This window comes from Tasmannia lanceolata, unplaced genomic scaffold, assembly GCF_043159265.1.
Source record: "Tasmannia lanceolata isolate RefF3 unplaced genomic scaffold, GAP_Taslan_0.1 ptg000011l, whole genome shotgun sequence".
NCBI classification, from domain to species: domain Eukaryota; kingdom Viridiplantae; phylum Streptophyta; class Magnoliopsida; order Canellales; family Winteraceae; genus Tasmannia; species Tasmannia lanceolata.
The window spans coordinates 20914893-20933301 of NW_027518688.1; the positions used below are offsets into that span (position 1 = coordinate 20914893).

General features: G+C 39.5%; 1 protein-coding gene across 1 annotated transcript; it reads left to right on the plus strand.

Moving 5' to 3' along the window:
* Positions 1 to 6196: 6196 nt before the first annotated feature.
* Positions 6197 to 18007, plus strand: LOC143886612 (protein ALTERED PHOSPHATE STARVATION RESPONSE 1-like). Its single transcript, XM_077390660.1, has 4 exons — positions 6197 to 7694; positions 8679 to 8893; positions 11736 to 11959; positions 16112 to 18007. The coding sequence occupies exons 1-4, from the start codon at positions 6494 to 6496 to the stop codon at positions 16854 to 16856; spliced, it is 2385 nt and encodes a 794-aa protein (XP_077246775.1). The 5' UTR covers positions 6197 to 6493; the 3' UTR covers positions 16857 to 18007.
* Positions 18008 to 18409: the final 402 nt, after the last annotated feature.

The following is an 18409-nucleotide window of genomic DNA, read 5'->3' on the forward strand; positions in this document are numbered from 1 at the left end:
TATTTGCCTCCCTTTCTTCCCCAAGCCACCCCCTTTAATGTAAAAAGGGTAGTCATAAATACACTAGAGCGGATGGCTGGGGAGGAAAATGGGGGTGAATATATCACTTACCTTGTTATTATTCTTGAATGTTATCCCAACACTGACCACACTGATGCACTTTCACGCATTCATATGCCCACGATTGGGGCTGTTCTCAACGGGAAGAGCAGGCTAATTAAGATATGTTTCATATCCTTGGATAGGCTTGCTATCTTTTATTCATGTCAAGAACAGCTCCAATGCGTAGTGTGAGCTATTCAATAGGGGTGCAACTTGGGCCGGGCTCACCCTAACCCGACAGGTTCAACCCGATTTTGGCTCGGGTTGGGTTGGGTTAGGGTTGGAAAAAGCCAACCCGATTTAATTTGGGGTTGGGTTAGGGTTGAGGCTTTGGCGACCCAACCCGACCAAACTCGACCTTCATCCTCTAATTTTATCTTGACTTTCTTTGGGTTATTTAATTTTTCTGTTTGGTCCAAGGTGAACCCGAACCAACCCGACTCAACCGGACCCAATTTTAGGTTAGATGGGTTGGGTTAGAGTTGAGAGATTTAGAGGCGGGTTGGGTTAGGGTTGACTAACATCAACCAGAGGCTCAGGTTGGGTTGGGTTGGGTTAGGATTGAGGGACTGCTATCTCGGGTTGGGTTAGGTTTGGCCTCAACCCGATCCAACCCGACCCGAGTTGCACCACTATTCAAGCAGGATAATCGATTCCAAGAACAACTTATCGAATGATTTCAATCCTGTAGAGAAGAGCCCCCATCTGCACCAACTATGTTAGCGCATCAAAAGGCACAAGCCATGTGAGATGTAATAATGTGGCACACAACAAACACAAAGTGACAAAATTATGATTGAAACAACATGCAATCGGGCTGTTAGATTATTTCCAAATTATGCAATCAAGTGAATCTTTCTCCCCTGACTCTGATTTTGTTCATTATTTCCTTTGCTTTTACCGTGAAACACCATATGATGTGAAAATTAAGCTAAGGTGGGCGAAATTAACGAGAGGGACTTTTAACATGAAAACGTGAAAAACAAATAAACTATAAACACATGGATCTTTTTTTTTTTATTACGTAGGATGTCCCCCACCCCCTTCGGGAGTAGGCCCAGTCCCTACAGATACACGCAACGACCCACTCACCACGTGTATCAGGTAAGTCGGTGAACACATGGATCTTGGTCACAACCATTCTTTGTATTACTTTTATGCCTTTCTTGTACGTGCCAAGAAAAAAAATAAAAATCCATCCCCCCCTACAAAAGAAAAAACATGTTAGGCAAAATTGACTTGCAATTTTTTTTTCAAATACCGCCTTTTGAGTAGTAAAAAATCTTATTTTTGGAAGCCATAGTAGCTTCAAGCAATTCTCATTCTCCCATATTTGCATTGGCCAATAAGCCCTGAGCTTATAGTATAACTCGCTATCTATTATTTTTAGACTTGCCTCCAAAATTTCAAAAACTATCAACAATAATAGTTTAAGGAGAAGGTAAGATTCTTCAAATCAGAGTAACCAAGTGCTTCAACACAAAACACTTCCACTAAATCTAATTATAGAGAAGAGAAGAATCCCTAGGTAAGACGATGGGTCCCACCATCCAGTAGAGGTAGGACATCAATTGATGATTGTTGTGTCATGATCTGACGGTGACCTTTGAGGTATAGAATTGTGGGACCAATGTATCTACTATAGACTATATCATTCTAGATTTTCACAAGTCATGAATCTGAGCCCAACAATCTACAAACTAACATTCTCAGGGTGGTTGCACAAAAATTAGGTAAATCAAAGTAAAATCACATATTTTTACTTTCATAGCAATGTTTAATTGACATTTATTATTCACATGACAATCGTTTCAAGTCTTTTTTTTTTTACTGCTCGAATTTCCTTTCGTATCAAGAGTAGAAGAAAAGTAAATTATGGCCATGTTCCATGTTTGGATTGCAGGAATTTTCTAGAAAAGTTTGGTGGAAGCTTATATCCCTTTCCTTCTACTTCTATATCAGGTACATCCTAATGGAACTAAGTGCGTTTCACTTTCATTTCTTACATGTGGATGGAAAAGGCAAATGAAGAATAGAGAAAACTTAGGCCTCTATGTTTCCTAACTGGTTGAATATTTGTTAGCAAGCGCCTATCTTCAATTTTCTTCAGTCTTTTCTCTGACGTTTTCCTCATCTTAGAAGTTAATATTGCGTGAAAGTTACTAAGGCTGCCTCCTTTGTTCTTTGTGTTTTACAAAGTTGAAAAAGAAAAGAAAAGTAGAGACAAATTGGTGGGTTTCTTAGAAAATGGCAAAGTAGGTGAACCACTAAATCAAAGCTCCCTCTTTGTTTCAAAATAAATTGCAATTTCGGAAAATGTTGATATTTTCACTCACACCCAAAAACAAGAGTACCCTTTTTTCTATATATTCAAAAGTTTAGACATAAACCTAAAAATATTAGATGCATTTCACCAACTTTCCCTTGATTTAGTCTGCATACTGCCCTTCTCCCATTGAAGTCAATTCACCAACTCCAACTAAGGAGGATTTTATCACTTGCCACTTAGGGTGATTGCTCAATTGCTACCCAATCCACTTAGGGTTAGAAAACGTTTATGTTAATCAGTCACTAAACTTGTTTTTATTATAATAAGGGAATGTTACTAGAAAAAGTTTTTAGATAGTGCTTCATAGGGCACGATCCCACCATAGATTGATCTGAAGCATTCATTTATAAGCCCCAAGGGCCAAAATTGATGTCAATCGTGCAACCCTAAAGTCTAACAATGTGTTGTTATAGTCAAATGAACAGCTCAGATCAACCTACGGTGGGACCACACTACACCATAGTGGGCTTTCCTACTATTGCAATGAGATCGGGCCCTACTAAGCATGATTTGAATAGTTCATCAAAGGTCCCCCTAACTTGACGATGACAGAATGCGAAGATCACCCTGTTCTAACCAATTCGATAAGGGCCCGTTTGGATACCTCCCATTTTGTATTTGGATTTGGAATTGAGTTTTGAATATGAATTGAATAGATCCGGCAGCTCATGTAGAGGAAGAGAGAGAGGGAAGGGGGTACTTCCTAGTGGAGGGGAGAGGTTGAGGAGCAAAGAGGGTGAAGGAAATTGCCAGATATGTGGATTTACAATTTCTTATTTCCACAGCTTATTTAGAAATCTGATTTTTTTTCACTGTCAGCTGTTGAATTAGAAATCCAAGAATTTGATCCGATCCAAATTACAATTCCAAAAGGGCTGCAAATGTGAGAAATCCAAATCAAAATCTTTTCGGCATCCAAACGGGCCCTAATTTTAATGTAAGTTGTCCATTTGCATGCTATTGATAAGGCCTACCGATTGAACGGTGTAGATCATGCTATTGTCATTTGGGTAGGGCCGGTCTCATCGCCTAAATATCACTTGCCCTAAATATATCATTTTCCTACTTTAGAAAAGGGATTTGCTAGTGACCATCACAGAAGGCATTTTTGTGGGCCAGCTGTTGCATGAGAGTGTAGTCACATCAGATGAATTAAATGAATAAGACGAAAAGTGAACCTATGTGGCTCCTCTCTCATGCAACATTGGTTTTAAATTTTGGTTTCGGTATAAATTTCGAGTCTAGCCGAAATCCCAAAATTTCGGCCGAAATTCGGTAGAAAGCTCTGACATGTTGGTTTTTTGGGCTGAAATTTCAGCTGATTATGGTAATTTTGACCGAAATTCTGTAAAAAAAAATAATATTTTCCCCAAATTTTAGCCAAAATTTCCAAAATTTCGACTGAAATCTGGTACATCTCGCCAATTTAGGTTTCAGTACGTTTTGATTTAGGTCTCGGCTGAAATCCGAAATTTAGGTTGTATTTTGGTCGAAATTTAGAAGCATGCATGCAACAGCTGGCTGGGAAATGACTGATGCGATGGTCCGTAGCAAATCCCAAGCCTTCTTAAATTCTTTATTTTGAATACCTAACAACGGCACGAAACCGTCATTTAGGGGTATTTTAGGCATTTAGTATGTAACTCACCAACCGTCTTTCTATTTGAAGCAACAGTTTAAAAGCTTCAACTAATTTCTTTGTACAGGTCAGGCGAGTCAATGGACGATAGTGACCGAATAATGTTGACATCCCATTTGAAAAATTTTCTTCGTTTCTGACCAAAATGTCCCTATAAAATGACCATAGTGGATCCCACGATAATTTTCTAATTGTGTAACGATCCTGACCATTCAATTGTATGATGTAATTTGACAGCAATACAAATTTCCCCTACCACACCCTAATACCTTGTTTGGATTATTGCACGGAAAACATTTTTTTGTAAGATTTAGTGAGAAATAATATGATTATAAGTTATTTAGAGGGGTATCATTATTAATTGAAGATCTCTTTAACTAAAAGTTGAACCATTTTGTTAATCAAGCAATGAAAACATGAAAGTGTCTTGGGCTCTGTTTGGATTGCGAGAAAAATATTTTCTGAGGAAAGTTTTTTCTAAGAAATTTAATAATTCCCAAAAGGAAGTGATAAATTATATATATATTAAGGCTACTGTTATTCGCACTACCATGTTTTGATAATTGCACTAACTCACATTGTCTTTTCTTGTAAAATTAGCTTATGAGAGCATTTTCGGGAATTGTGATTACCATTGGAAGCTGGGTTCCTTTTAAATTAGCTTATGAGAGCATTGTCGGAAAGGGAAATGATATATCCGCCCCTTTTTATCACCAGGAACACCCCCTGTCAGTGTATCAATTAGGGGTGTAAACGGATCGAATTTGGAGCGGATATGGCTATATCTGAATTCGATTACTGTATACATAATCTGAATTCGGATTCGGATTCGGATTCGACGGATATTTAATATCTATTACCGAATTCGTATCCGTCGGATATTGTTCGAATTCGGATATTATCCGTATCCGTTTATCCGGTAAATTCGTACATTTTATTGCAGCACTTTATCTTTTTTCTCCTACTTACTCGAATGAATTTTCCAAACCCTAAAACTAGACCTCTACATTCTCTTCACAAAATTAACTCTCAAACCCTAAAATATATGAGATCCTCTTCTTCCTTTTAAAACAAAGGCAGATAGAGAGAGAGGGAGGCGATGGGGATGGATGATAGTGTTGGTAGTGGTCTTTGGGTTTTTCCTTTTTTTTTTTGTATATGATGGAATGGGTTTGGGTTATTTTGATGGAATGGGTTTGGGTTATTTTGATGGAATGAGTTTGGGCTATTTTTGTTTTTATTTTATTTTTTCTAAAAAGAATATTCACTTTTCTTATAGAAACAAAAGATAGTGTGTCATTACTAAAAATAAATATTAATGATATTATTAATAATAAATAAAAAGGATTTACTTCTCGGATTCGGATGTTAAACGGATCGGATATACCATTTACCAGATTCGCATCCACTAAGAGCCAGATATCTCATAAACGGATTCGGATAATATTCGCTTGAAACGGATTCGGATAATATTCGCTTTAAACGGATTCAGATGCGGACGGTAATCGAATTTCCGAATATTCATTTACACCGAGGGGTTGTTGTGCTTATGTCAGAAGAATTCAATGCCCCTGATTGCCACAAACACTGAGAGGGGGTGGGGTGTTCCTGGTGATAAAAAGGGGTGGATATGTCACTTCCCTTTCGGAAATTGTGATTATCTTTGGCAGCTGGGTAATTACTAAAAGACAATGTGAGATAGTGCATTTATCAAAAGATGGAAGTGCCAATATCAGTAGCCTATATTTAAGGTCTCTGTAAATAAAATAAATGGGCCCACCAGGAGGAAGGCCAAGAATAGAAATTTAGAAAACGACAAAAATGGTAATGAATTTTTCACCCCACTATAGGATAATGCGGACCCCTGTTTAAGTGAATTGACGTTACACGTGGGGTGCATTATCCTACAGTGGGGCGAAAAATCATTCCTCCGGGAGGTGAATTTTTTTTTCCTCTCAATATCTATCGCAGTCACGTGGGTGTCACTCAAATCGTCAAAAGTCCACATAAATTCTGAGATTTCACCCTCCGTAGGATCCGTCAATTCATAATTTCAAAATCTTATATAAGACCGTCGTCAACCGTCAAAAATCCCCACCCGAATCTCCCTTTTTCTCTCTCTAAAGTTAGACGCTGAGGAGAGAGAAAGAAGAAAAGAAAGAAAAATCATTACTTTTGCTACGGTCAGACGCCTCCACACACGCACTCACTCTACATATGCTTCTTCTCTCTTTTCTCACTCTGCTACAAACCGACGACAAACTCCCCGCTGGCAAAGATTCCTCCCCCCTTTTCCTTATCTCTCTCCCCCCCCATCTTCTCTTCTCTCTAGAGTTCCACCCCCCTCTCATTATGATATTGCCACTCCTCCCAAACCCTTCTAGATCTGAAACGTGAAACCCTTTCTCTCTGTTTTACTACTCATGGGTTGCTCAGGCTCCAAGCTCGATGATCTCCAAGCCGTAGCTCTCTGCCGAGACCGGTCCCACCACCTTGAATCAGCCATCCGATTCCGCTACTCTCTCGCCGATGCACACGTGGCGTACATCCACTCCCTCTCTCGCGTGGGCTCCTCCCTCCACCACTTTTTTGATATCGACACCCCTCTCCTCCCCCTCCCCCCTAAAAAAAAAGGTGATCCCGATCCCAATCCCCTCCCCATTCCCATTCCCATTCCCATTCCCGACCTTTCTCCCCACGACCACGACCTCCAGTCCCACTCCAATTCCGACTCCCATCTCCATTTCCACTCTGATTCCGATTCCGATGAATACTCCTTTCATGATCACGAAACCCTAGCCTCCTCTCCGCCTCGATTCGCCATGAACTACATGCGAAATCCAGCCCCACCTTCACAAACTGTTCAATTGGAAGCTTCTTATGGTTATTCTTATCCTCAATCTAACCCTAACCCTAATTCTTATTCTTATCCCTATTCTTACCCTGAAGCTTACTCTTCTGCTTCTCCTTCTAACCCTAACCCTAATTCTTATCCTTATTCTTACCCAACTGGCTATTCTTATCCTTCTTATTCTTCACCTCCTGCTGCTCCGCCTGCGGCGGAATCGTCTTCTAAGCCTCCGCCGCCGCCGCCATCTCCACCTAGGGTTTCGACGTGGGATTTTTTGAATCCATTTGAGAGTGTTTATGATAAATATTATCAGAATTCGAACACGCCGAGTCGAGATTCGAAGGAAGTGAGAGAAGAGGAAGGGATTCCTGATTTGGAAGATGAGGACTATCAAAATGAAGTTGTGAAAGAAGTTCATGGAGAAGAGAAGTTTGGTGGGTACTCTGAAATGGTGGATGATAATGAGGGTGAGGGGAGAGTTAGTCCAGAGACAATGTACCATGTGAGATCAAGTGGGGAAGGTGTGAAAAGTGGGTTGGATGAATATGAGGTGCATTTGGTTGATAAGATTGTGGTTGAAAATGAGGAGGGGTTAGAGGATCAGGGCAATGTGGGTGAATTTAAGGCTCGCAGGTCGCGTGGTTTTAGTTTTCCTGAGGTTGTGAGAGAGATCAAGGTTCAGTTTGATCTAGCGTGTGAGTCGGGGAAGGAGCTGTCGAAGATGCTTGAGGCCGGGAAGCTTCCTTATCACCGGAAGAATGCTGTTCATAAGGGTAGGAATCATCTTGGTTTGCTTATGACTGTGTTCTCTCTTCTTTTGTGTTTCAAATTCATTACATGGTTACATTTAGGAAAAATGCAATTAGTCACTTTTTCATGTATTGAAGTTGTTATATGCCATCTAATTGGGCATGGGGAGTTCACCCAGATTTTTTTTTTTTTTTTGAGTAGTAGGTATTCTATTAATTTGATGATTAGGAGCCCAACCGAGAAGATTGGGGTTCCTGTTACAAAGAAAGAAAGAAAATAGAATACGCGGTATACAATGAAAATGAGAAGGTCATGGAGGTAGAAAGTCAAATATTTCCTACCTTCCCCAATTGATCCCGTCCCTGGTTAGACGATCTGCATCACTATTAGCTGATGCCTGATCGTCTTACATGCTGGAATATGTCTTGAGCACTTGTAATCCTGTTTTGTATCTAGTCGAAGAACTCCATGAACCTCCAGAGGGAGGGGGAGGGATCTGGCTAACTATCTAATCACATTGACAGAATCTCCCTCAACCATGAGGTGATCGAGGTCCTGCCTCTCCACCATTCTAATGCCTTGTAGGATCGCTCCAACTTCCATTTCATTAGAATCTTTAAATCCAATGGGGCCCCAGAATGTTCATCTGGTGTGAGGAGTTCATCTGGATGACTGATTGCTTTATGACAATGTTTAGTAACTGTTTTGAACCCTAGAACTGTCATAGTTTTAGGATGATTCCATATGTTAGTGTGTAACCTTAAGGATTGAACCAAATTATGTCTTCTATATAATGTGGATTGGATTTTAGTTGCTTCAAGAAAAAAAACGTTGTACTTGTCCATGGAATTGCCTTGAAAGCTTGCCTTTTAAGTGAGGGATTATGACTAGTAAACTTTTCAATGCAATGGAATTTTATAGATGTAATTTAATTGTAATGGGACTTATTATGTTCTTTCAACTGTATCTTTGGTGTAATTCTGAAGTTTCTATGTTTTCTTGTGCAGCGTCTTCCAAGATGCTGAATGTGATTACCCCTTCTTTGCCGTTAGTATCTTCAGAGCCTTCTACATCTAAAAGTGCTGAATCGTTGCCATCCACCGGAAGAGATGGCTCTCTTTTCTTGGACGTCGATAAAGATATGGGGATGAAAGCAGGAAATCTCTCTTCAACATTGGAGAAGCTATACATCTGGGAGAAGAAGCTTTACGAGAAAGTCAGGGTATGCCATATTGTGCTATTTACTATTACGGAGTTTACATATATCTGTTCTTTCGTTGTTTGTTCTTTTGAAATTTCACACCAGGCTGCCGTTCAATATATACACCTGGCTATGTTGGTGAGTGTTACTCTGAAAATTGATGTTGTTGATAGTAATGGATCAGTCATGAAAAATATGAGTTGTATATGTCTATGTTTCGTTAATACTTACTCAGTTAATGATAAATATTCAAATCTTCTGTTTTTATAGTTCTTAGGAGCTTTTTTTTATTAATTCTGGATGCGAAGCTACACCCCATGAAGCCAACACATACACTAATTAGGTCAGGAGGATAACACCATTCTCAAGAAAGGAAGCGCAATGCAGACAACAACATAGCAATCTTTACAAAGCACAACCATATGGATGTGCAACAGTCAAAACAAATGTACATCAGGTCATGAAAGGGTATATCAACCTTCACACGGGGGTAGAGCTGCTACAAGGAGGACACAATATTTCACAAGCTGTAGCAGTCCAAACAAAGCACAACTGATGGGGACCATCCACGTCAAGAGAGAGGAAGCCAAGCTAATGTTGATACCAATTCAAGTGGGGCCATGTTGACTTCGCCCCTACCAGACCTCAAACTATGATTTGGCCGACACTTCGAATTTATTACCGACTCATGTGTCCTGCCGTGTCCGACACGACACGCGTGTCCACACGCATCGACACTCCTTTGGACACTTTTACTTGTATTGCTGGAAATGTTAGACTTAATGTGGGTGTGTGGACATGTTTTTGTACTGTGTCAAGTGTGACATTCTATTTTTTTATTGAATATTGTGTTTACCTCATTTAGACAACTCGTATCGATGTTGAAACTAGACACACGATTCCATATAGACAAATCATGATTACATATACTTTCTATTTTAGCCTTGTCCCTGTTTCTAAAGTTTGGGGGTTTGCTGTGTCCGACACTCCGTGTCCGTGTCGACATGCGACACTCGTGTCTATGTCCACAAATCATAGGCTCAAAGTGAAGCTGCAAGAGAGAGGAGGGGTAAATTTTTTTTATTTTTTTTGCCAAGTTTGACTTTGGTCAAATGTCAAATAAAGCTATTATCCCTTTCTTTTGGTTTTTCGTATCTTACAGTGGCCCACTTGAGTTGATCACAAGTTTTGGTTGGTTATTATTTTCATAAAGAGTCTGAGTTATTTTTAGGAAGCCTACACTATTTAGGTTTAGTTTCTATTTAAATTGTAACTTTTTTATTAATTCAAGTTGATTAACTGTTTTTATTAACTGACGATGATTAGATGGTTTCTATTTCAGTTTTTGATTTAGTTCTAAATAGGAGTACAGAGAGAATTTGGAAAGTCATGCTTTGCATAGACTTTGGCTTCCAATTTAGGAAGGAAACTCCCTACCCAAGTCAAGAGGAAGTCCCCAGAATTTATACTGAGTCTATATACGTAGGTCTATGTCAATTTTTTTTTGTACATGGATGGATATTAATGAAAATTGAAGCTTGCACTTACAACCATGGATGTATTATCTTCCTCTTTCTTCTTGGTTTTATGCCTTGATCAAGCCTAGTGAATGCCCTCGGATATTTTGGTAACTTCTATCTCTGTCTCCTTCAAAGGTACTTTGAATCTTCTTCTTCTTGTTTCCTCTTTGTATCTTTTTAAAATTCTAGATTTTTACTCGTGGGATATTGGGACTGTTTTAATTTATTTTTTTGTCAAATTTCTAGAGTCAATCTTGATCCTTAATTCTATGGTTAGATCAAGGTTCTTTGTGGAAAAAATATTCTAATTTGTGGGTAGTAATTACTGTTTTGAAATTCACAAACAGATCTGACGCTCGCATCTGCTTGAAATTCATGAGTAATTAAAAGTAGTCCTAAAGTTGGTTAATTACCCTTACAGTCCGTTTAGTGGCATTATAAAAAAAAACCCTTAGAGTCCATCTAGTTCACCTTTCTAATTGACTTTTCCCACCAAATCAGTCATTTTTACTGTTTTTGAAAATCTCTTCCATGGACCCACCCTTCGTCAACAACAGTCCAAACGGAGCACAACAATTCAAGCAAATTACGGCATCCCAAGGAAAGCACACAACATCCCCTTTAAGGGGCGGTAGTCCAATATAGTGTATAGAAGTCCTCACAAGGCACTACAACCAACAATAGAGAGCACCACAGCTCACGAAAAGCACAGTACAGAAAATCGTAAAAGTGTCAACACCCAATGAAAAGGAGCAGCAGTTCACACAATGACATCGCATTCACATGACTCAACAACCTTCACAGAGAGACACTATTACTACACTAAAGACAATCCTGTATGATCTATTTTTGAGGATGTGTTAAGCATTACCCGAGAACTTCCTAAAATAGCTACAGATTCCCTCCTTGTAATGCCCGACCCCGCCAAGGGTTGGAAGCGTGTGTGTTCCTGATTAAATCCTGGCCGTAGATCTCCTGATTGATAAATCTTGTTAACTTACCAACATCTCCAAAAGCTTAAGCTGTTGGAGAAGGCGTTATTTATCTTTTATACTTCTAACACTCCCCCGCACGTGTGGTCCTAAGGCATTATTTATCTTTTATACTTTTAACAGATCTGATCGCATCAATCTCTTTGATCGGAGATTCAACGGTCTAGATCTATGATCCGGCATCATTCAACTAATCTTTCAATTGTTTATATTAGGATGGCTGTAATTTCTTTGTGGTGTAGTAAGGTTGATAACGTGTTTCATATTTTCCACTTGGCCCTATTTTCATCATAACTCCTTTGGGATCATTTAATATTTACAATGGTCACTTTTCACGGTTGTTCTGAGCAGGCTGAGGAAAAGTTGCGAATAAACCTTGAGAAGAAATGCAGGAGGCTGAAGCATTTGGATGAAAGGGGTGCAGAGGCGCATAAAGTTGATTGTACTCGAACTTTGATAAGGGACTTATCTACAAAAATAAGAATAGAAATACAGATAATTGACTCCATATCAAATAAGATAAATAAGTCGAGGGATGAAGAGTTGTGGCCACAGATTACTGAATTAATTCAAGGGTATGTTCTTCTGATGTTTTATTACATTTTAAACCAATATTCCTTTTTAGCTGTCAATATCATTAGGTCATTTTGCCTTCTAGGAGCTTCTGATACAGAAATTTACAATTTCAGTTGTTTGATTGTACTGATTGTGTTGTGTTCCTCATACAATTATTTCGGAAATTTCATGGAACACCTCGTTCTTCTCAGTCGAATTTTGATGATGGATAACTGTTCAGCATATTAAAGTTGTTGATGTCTCAGTACTTTTTTTTTCCTGCAAAGACAATAAAATCGGTTACATTTGGGTGTTGTCGGCCACTTCAGTTGAATTGATATTCCTTGTTTTTTTCTGTTATATTATTCAGCGAACAATTTGGGTGTTGTCAACCCCCAGTTACATTTAATTGTTTTTTGGGAATAGCTAATCTGGCCCGACAAGTCAAATAGATTTTCTGGTTCATTCAGTTAGTTGCTCATACCCATCAGACAAGAATTTCATGTTCTCGTTGTGTGGAAACATTACAAGCAAATGCTGTAAAGCAACGTACATTTAGATGCAGAAAATTTCATCTAAATGGACACCCTATGGTGATCCAAAGGATCTGATTTTTGGTGGACACCCTATCCATGAAAGGGCCCATCAAATGAATGCTTTGGATCCGCCCCCCCCCCCCAATGTGACCCACTCCTGTTTCTGCACTCTAGCGCAGATAAGCTTATCTGCGCTCGAGCGCAAGAACCCTTTCCTCACACACACACACACACACACACACACACACATATATATATATATATTCTGTTGCATTTTTTTTTTTTTTTAAAAGGATACCATTTAATAAAATAAAGGATTACAAATGCAAATCAGGGTTTAAAGAATTTTCCATAAAGAAAGAATTTCTAGAAGCTCCTGATTTAACTTGAAAGAATAGTTCTGCTCACACACAAGTCTCTAATCTCATCAATGAAATTAGAAAGTCTCCATGGGCCATCCTTAATCCCTTTTGCCCACACCCAAGGTGTTAGATGAATTGCTTTCCATTTCCATGCTACCCTTCATCTAAGTAAGGAAAATGCTCAAACCCAGTGTAGAGCCCAGTTTTCAGCTTCAGAGTCAGAGTGACCAATTGGACCAGCGATGGAGGAAATGATGTTGCCCAAAGCATTCCTGAAAAACGCCTTCAATGCCTGCTCAGGTTGCCAAGGGAGCAACCATCAACATTGAGCTTGATGACGTTCCTTGGATGGGATCGCCCCTCGTTACTACTTTTGCCTTAGGAGTACTACGTGACAAGATTGTGTCCCAAGTTCTAAAACTGTTCTCTGCAGAGTAGCCCGAGAATGACTTGTGTAGAAGCGCCGAAGATACCACCACGAATCTAATTTTCCGCACGAACCAAATCCTGGTAGAGCCACTACCATAAAAAATATGCGAGTTTCTTTTTAGACAAATGATCCGTAAGACATCAAAATGATATGATGTCAAAGACTTGGGCCCATAGGACCAAGATGTGTTGCTCTCCAACTTCCAATCAGTTCTTGGACTGAATTAGGAAAAACCAGTTGAATATGTACCAATTGAGAACTTGTTCCTATACGAAGGAATCCGCTCTGCAATTTATGAAAATATGATAAATGAATTCCTCTTCTGATGTACAAAAGGTAAAACCTGCTCACCAAGTGGAAGTGTCCATTGTTGAGACTGTCCTGAGTGTTGATGCTTCCATGGGTGGTTGTCCAATTGAAGGGCTGAGGGACCTCCGAATCGTTTGCCTTGAGAAAGAAGTTGTCTTGGGTTCGCCCAAGAACCCAAGTAGCGATTTCGCTGTAAATGCGCCATTTGATTCTGCGGCCCAAACGAAATCTGAATGACCCATAAGGATGTAATGCTCCTCCAATCTGCAAAGATGGTTAGTGTAGCAAAGAAAATATAGAGTCTGGAAGGTTCCTATGCAAGTCTATCCACGAAATTTCCCTTCCTCCACCCTTTGAAAACACTCGACAACTCTTGCATTTTTATTTCTACTTATCCTATAGAGGCTTGGCAAATTGTAGGACAATGGAACAATGCCTAACCAGTCATTGCTAGAAAAACCTACTCTTCACATTGCCCACTCTAAATCTGATCCCTGAAAATTGGAAATATAGACTCCCATGCTTTCGAGCTTCAACTTCTATCTAGCCTGCCTACGTCCCACCTATCCCTTTCTTTCCCATTCTTGCTCCTAATGACTATCCTCTAGAGAGCGCTCTTTTCAATTCCAAAGCGCCAAGCCATTTCCCTGAAAGGGCCTTATTGACCAGATTTCCTATCCCTAAGTCTCCTTTTCGAAAACACACTTGGTCCCAATTCACCAATTGCTTCAATTTTTTACCTTTCTCCTTACCTTCTCAAAGAAAATTTCTATGCAACTTTTATAGCTTCTTAGCAACTGATACTGGAATCTTAAACGTTGACATGTAATGAACAGGAAGATTGGCTAAGGCCGCTTTAATAAGAGTAATGCGATCCCCAAAAGAGAATTTTTTTCCAACCTACCAAATTCCTCTCCATCCTCTCACTGGTCGGGTTCCATAAGGTTGCAAGGTATACTGAAACCAAGATGCAAGCCTAAATAGACAAGCAGAAGGGAATAGGACATGAAGAGAAAAAAACAATGGAGAAGGGGGAACTTGAAGAGGAAATGTTTGGAGTAGAAAGTTGAAGAGAGAAGATAGGGGTAATAAATGAAAGGAAGAAAAGTGTGTGGATGAAATGATCGAGATGAAAGATGAGTACCTTGTTTGATGGCGGAGAGGAGAGGATCTTGTCAATCTTGATTGCCCTGCTCTGGGACCATGTAAAGAATAGCTATAATCCAAACCATTTGTGAGTTAGAGTAGAGAGAAGATAGAGAAATAGGTTTAGGGGTTCTTATCTCAGTTCATTCATCTTAATGAAAATTACAGCACATATTAAGTACATGCTGGCCAAAAGACCAAAATAGCTGTACATGAATGACCACTTCTAGTGGTTCTTCTTCAACCTCATTGTTTTCAATTTCTCGAATGATCCTTACATTGGTCTATACAAGCTATCTCCCATTAGTTCTGACCTAATATATTCATGCATTGAACCCTTTGATATTTCTTCACTTGCCATAACATGAATGTAGCCACACCAAACAAAAGATCAAGAGAAAATAATATGTGAATACATTCTTCAATTGTTCCGAAGAAGTTTCTATCAGTTCTCAGTCAGCTCGGAATCGTCATGTGAGATTTCTGCTCCGACTGCAAGTTTTTTCAACACTAGAAAAAAGTAACAATGCTGGTTTTGGTCCCGACTATGAGTTTTTGACCACTAGAAAATCAAAATAAGTAATTATGAAAGGTAAATGTTATCAGCACTACCATATTTTGATGATCGCACTCCTCACTTTATTAAAAAGTAAGGTATGGCCTGCACCAGAGGATGATCCAAACCGTCCATTAGATGGGCCACAGCCTAAATAGGTTGTGCCCCAAAAATCATTTCCATAGGTTGATCCTAACCCTCCGACCTTACTTTTTAATAAAGTGAGGAAGTGGGATCATCAAAATATGGTAGTGCTGATAACATTTCCCTTATTAAATTATTGTATTCTACACTGACTATATGGTTGTAGCACTTGTCATACTTTGGAGGCATTGTCATCATTCACAATTGTGACGTGACTTGGCATGTGTCCTGGTTTTCCACACATTTGTTTGCTGCTTTCATAATCATGCTCTTCATCACCAACCTTATTACGGTTGTTCACTGACGGCAACTTCTTTTCATACATGATTAGGTGCACACCCCATGTTAGGGTATTGTAATCTTCATCTTTAGGCCAGTTGCCTATACTTTATGTTTTGACTTCCGCTTTGTTGTACAGCCTTCTGAATACTTGCACTTGGGGGTTGGGAGATGATACCTCCACACCTTGTGATAGTGGCACTCCTCTCTTTATTCACACTACTCTGATTAGCTATTACGGGCTCGCTCTTATAATTCTCCAAAGGCTATCGAGCTGCCAATCAGAGAAATGTATATAACATTAAGAGAGGAGTGTCATTATCAAAAGAAGGTACTGCAGGTATCACTTCACTAGATGTTTTTGTGTATAATGCTTGAGCATTCCTTATCTGTAAATTGTTTCCTCGCAGGTTGATTAGAATGTGGGAAGTTATGCTTGAATGTCATCGGAGTCAGTGCCAGGCCATAACAGAAGCTAGAAATCTCGACACCATAGCATCCAATAGAAAGCTTGATGATGCTCATATGGAAGCTACCTTGGAGCTTGAAATGGAGCTGCTAAACTGGATTTTAAGCTTTTACAGTTGGGTTAGCGCCCAAAAGGGATATGTCAAAGCCTTGAATAGTTGGCTTTTAAAGTGCCTCCATTGTGAACCCGAAGAAACAGATGATGGAACTGCCCCCTTTTCTCCTGGTAGAATGGGCGCACCCCCTGTGTTTGTTATCTGTTATCAATGGTCCCAAGCGATGGATAACATTTCCGAGAATGAGGTTTTTGAAGCTATGCAAATGTTTGCCACAAGTGTGCTTCAATTGTGGGAACGACACAATGTGGAGCAGCGGCAGAGGATGATGGCCAATAAAGATATGGAAAGAAGGCTCAAGTCTTTAGAGAGGGAGGAGCAAAAAATGCATAAGACATTGGATGCAGTGAACAAGAAACTAGTTCTGGTTTCTGAGCAGAGTGGGGTCCCTCTACCAGGACAGATCGTGCATCGAACCCACACTGGTGATGTCAGCAGTCTACAGCTGGGTCTGAAACAAATTTTTGAGGCTATGGAAAAATTCAGTGCTGACTCTATGAAAGTTTACCAGGAACTTCATATACGTTGTGAAGAAGACAGAGTGAGCAGAGAGAATGCAAAAGTTCCGTAGGTTTGTGCCGAAGGAACTAATGTGATTTGTGATTGTTTGGAATCATGGATGTTCAGAGGGCCCACAAGGAATTGCATAGTGATACTTTGCGGTGTTGTGGCCTTCACCCACTTGTCACTTCAATGCGTCAGCAAGAGAAACTAGCTGGTTTCCAGCTTTTTTGTCCTAGTTAGATGCCAAGCACTGTCAAAACTCGCAAGGAATGGAATAAGCCATTGGATGTGGTGGGATGCGTCTAACCAAGACTGGTTCTCAAATCTCTGCAGGCTACATGCTGTCTCAGATTCTTGACATTGGTTTTGAAGTGTTACCAATATGGTCCATGGAAGAACCAAGAAGCATAGTATCCTAGGATGCATTAATAAGTGCTATATCTTGACGTGATTTCTCAGATTTGAATGGAGACCAAACAATGGTCTGGTCAGCAATGAGGATAATGTCACTGTTTCAAAACACGGATGCTGGTCAGAATGCGGCCAAAGCAAATCCTAGTCAACTCAGAACGACTCAGTCAAGTACTCGGTTGACGCTGCTGCGTACTCAGTTGAGGGAGTCCACGGGCTATCATGGACTTGGGGGAGTCCTCGATGACACTGGGGAGTTTTGAAACTATGGTCTATCCTTTGGAAGATTACTGGCATGCACTGTGAAAGCTGAAGTACATACCTCTTTGAAAGGCATCAATGGTCAGAACTAATCATATATCTGCTTATATGATCAGCATGTTATTGTTCCTCAAATCGTCATTCAAAGCATTCTTTCTATAATTCTTCATCTAGAGGTTAACCTATAATTAGCCCACATTGATATGAGTAGATGAAGTGGGTATTTACTATTTATAACTGTGGCTGGTAGAGGTCATGAGCAAGCCATACTCAAAGATGGGTTCCAGGTTAACCTATAATTAGCCCACATTGCAAGTTCCTTTAGTTCAGTATGGTAGTTGGAAAAGTACTTTGGGCAATCATGGTGACCTTGTTCTCAAACTTATGTAAGTTTCTTCTTTGTATTTATGGTAGAATTCTTGTGCAAAATGAATCTTCTTTTACTTTAATTGTAAATAGATAAACTGGTGCCATATTTTTGAATGATAAAAGAAAAAAAACTGGTGCCAATTTTAATCAATATATTCTCATATATTTTTGTTGGAAGTTTGTTTCTCCTATCAATGAGGTATTGAATTGTTTCTCTACTTCCCACATGATTTTCTTAGAACAAATAAGATGCAACCTGTGAATGGCAAGGAAAAAATAGGCTGGACTGCAACATAGCTCATAGTTAGTGGGCCACACCTTGGTTGATCCAGACTGTTCACTTGATCAGGCTATCTTAGCCATTCAACTGTCAGCTTTTGATCAAAGAGTTAAGATTTTCTGATCACCATGCTTTTTATTCTAGCTGCTTGGTAGAATTACCACAGATGACCTTCACAAAATGAATGTAAAAGTAAAAAGAAGTTGTTCTAATAGCCTAGTAAACCTAATATTTGAAATTAAATCTAACATAAAATGGAAAAATAAAAAAAATACAATTCTTTATGGGTGAAGGTACAT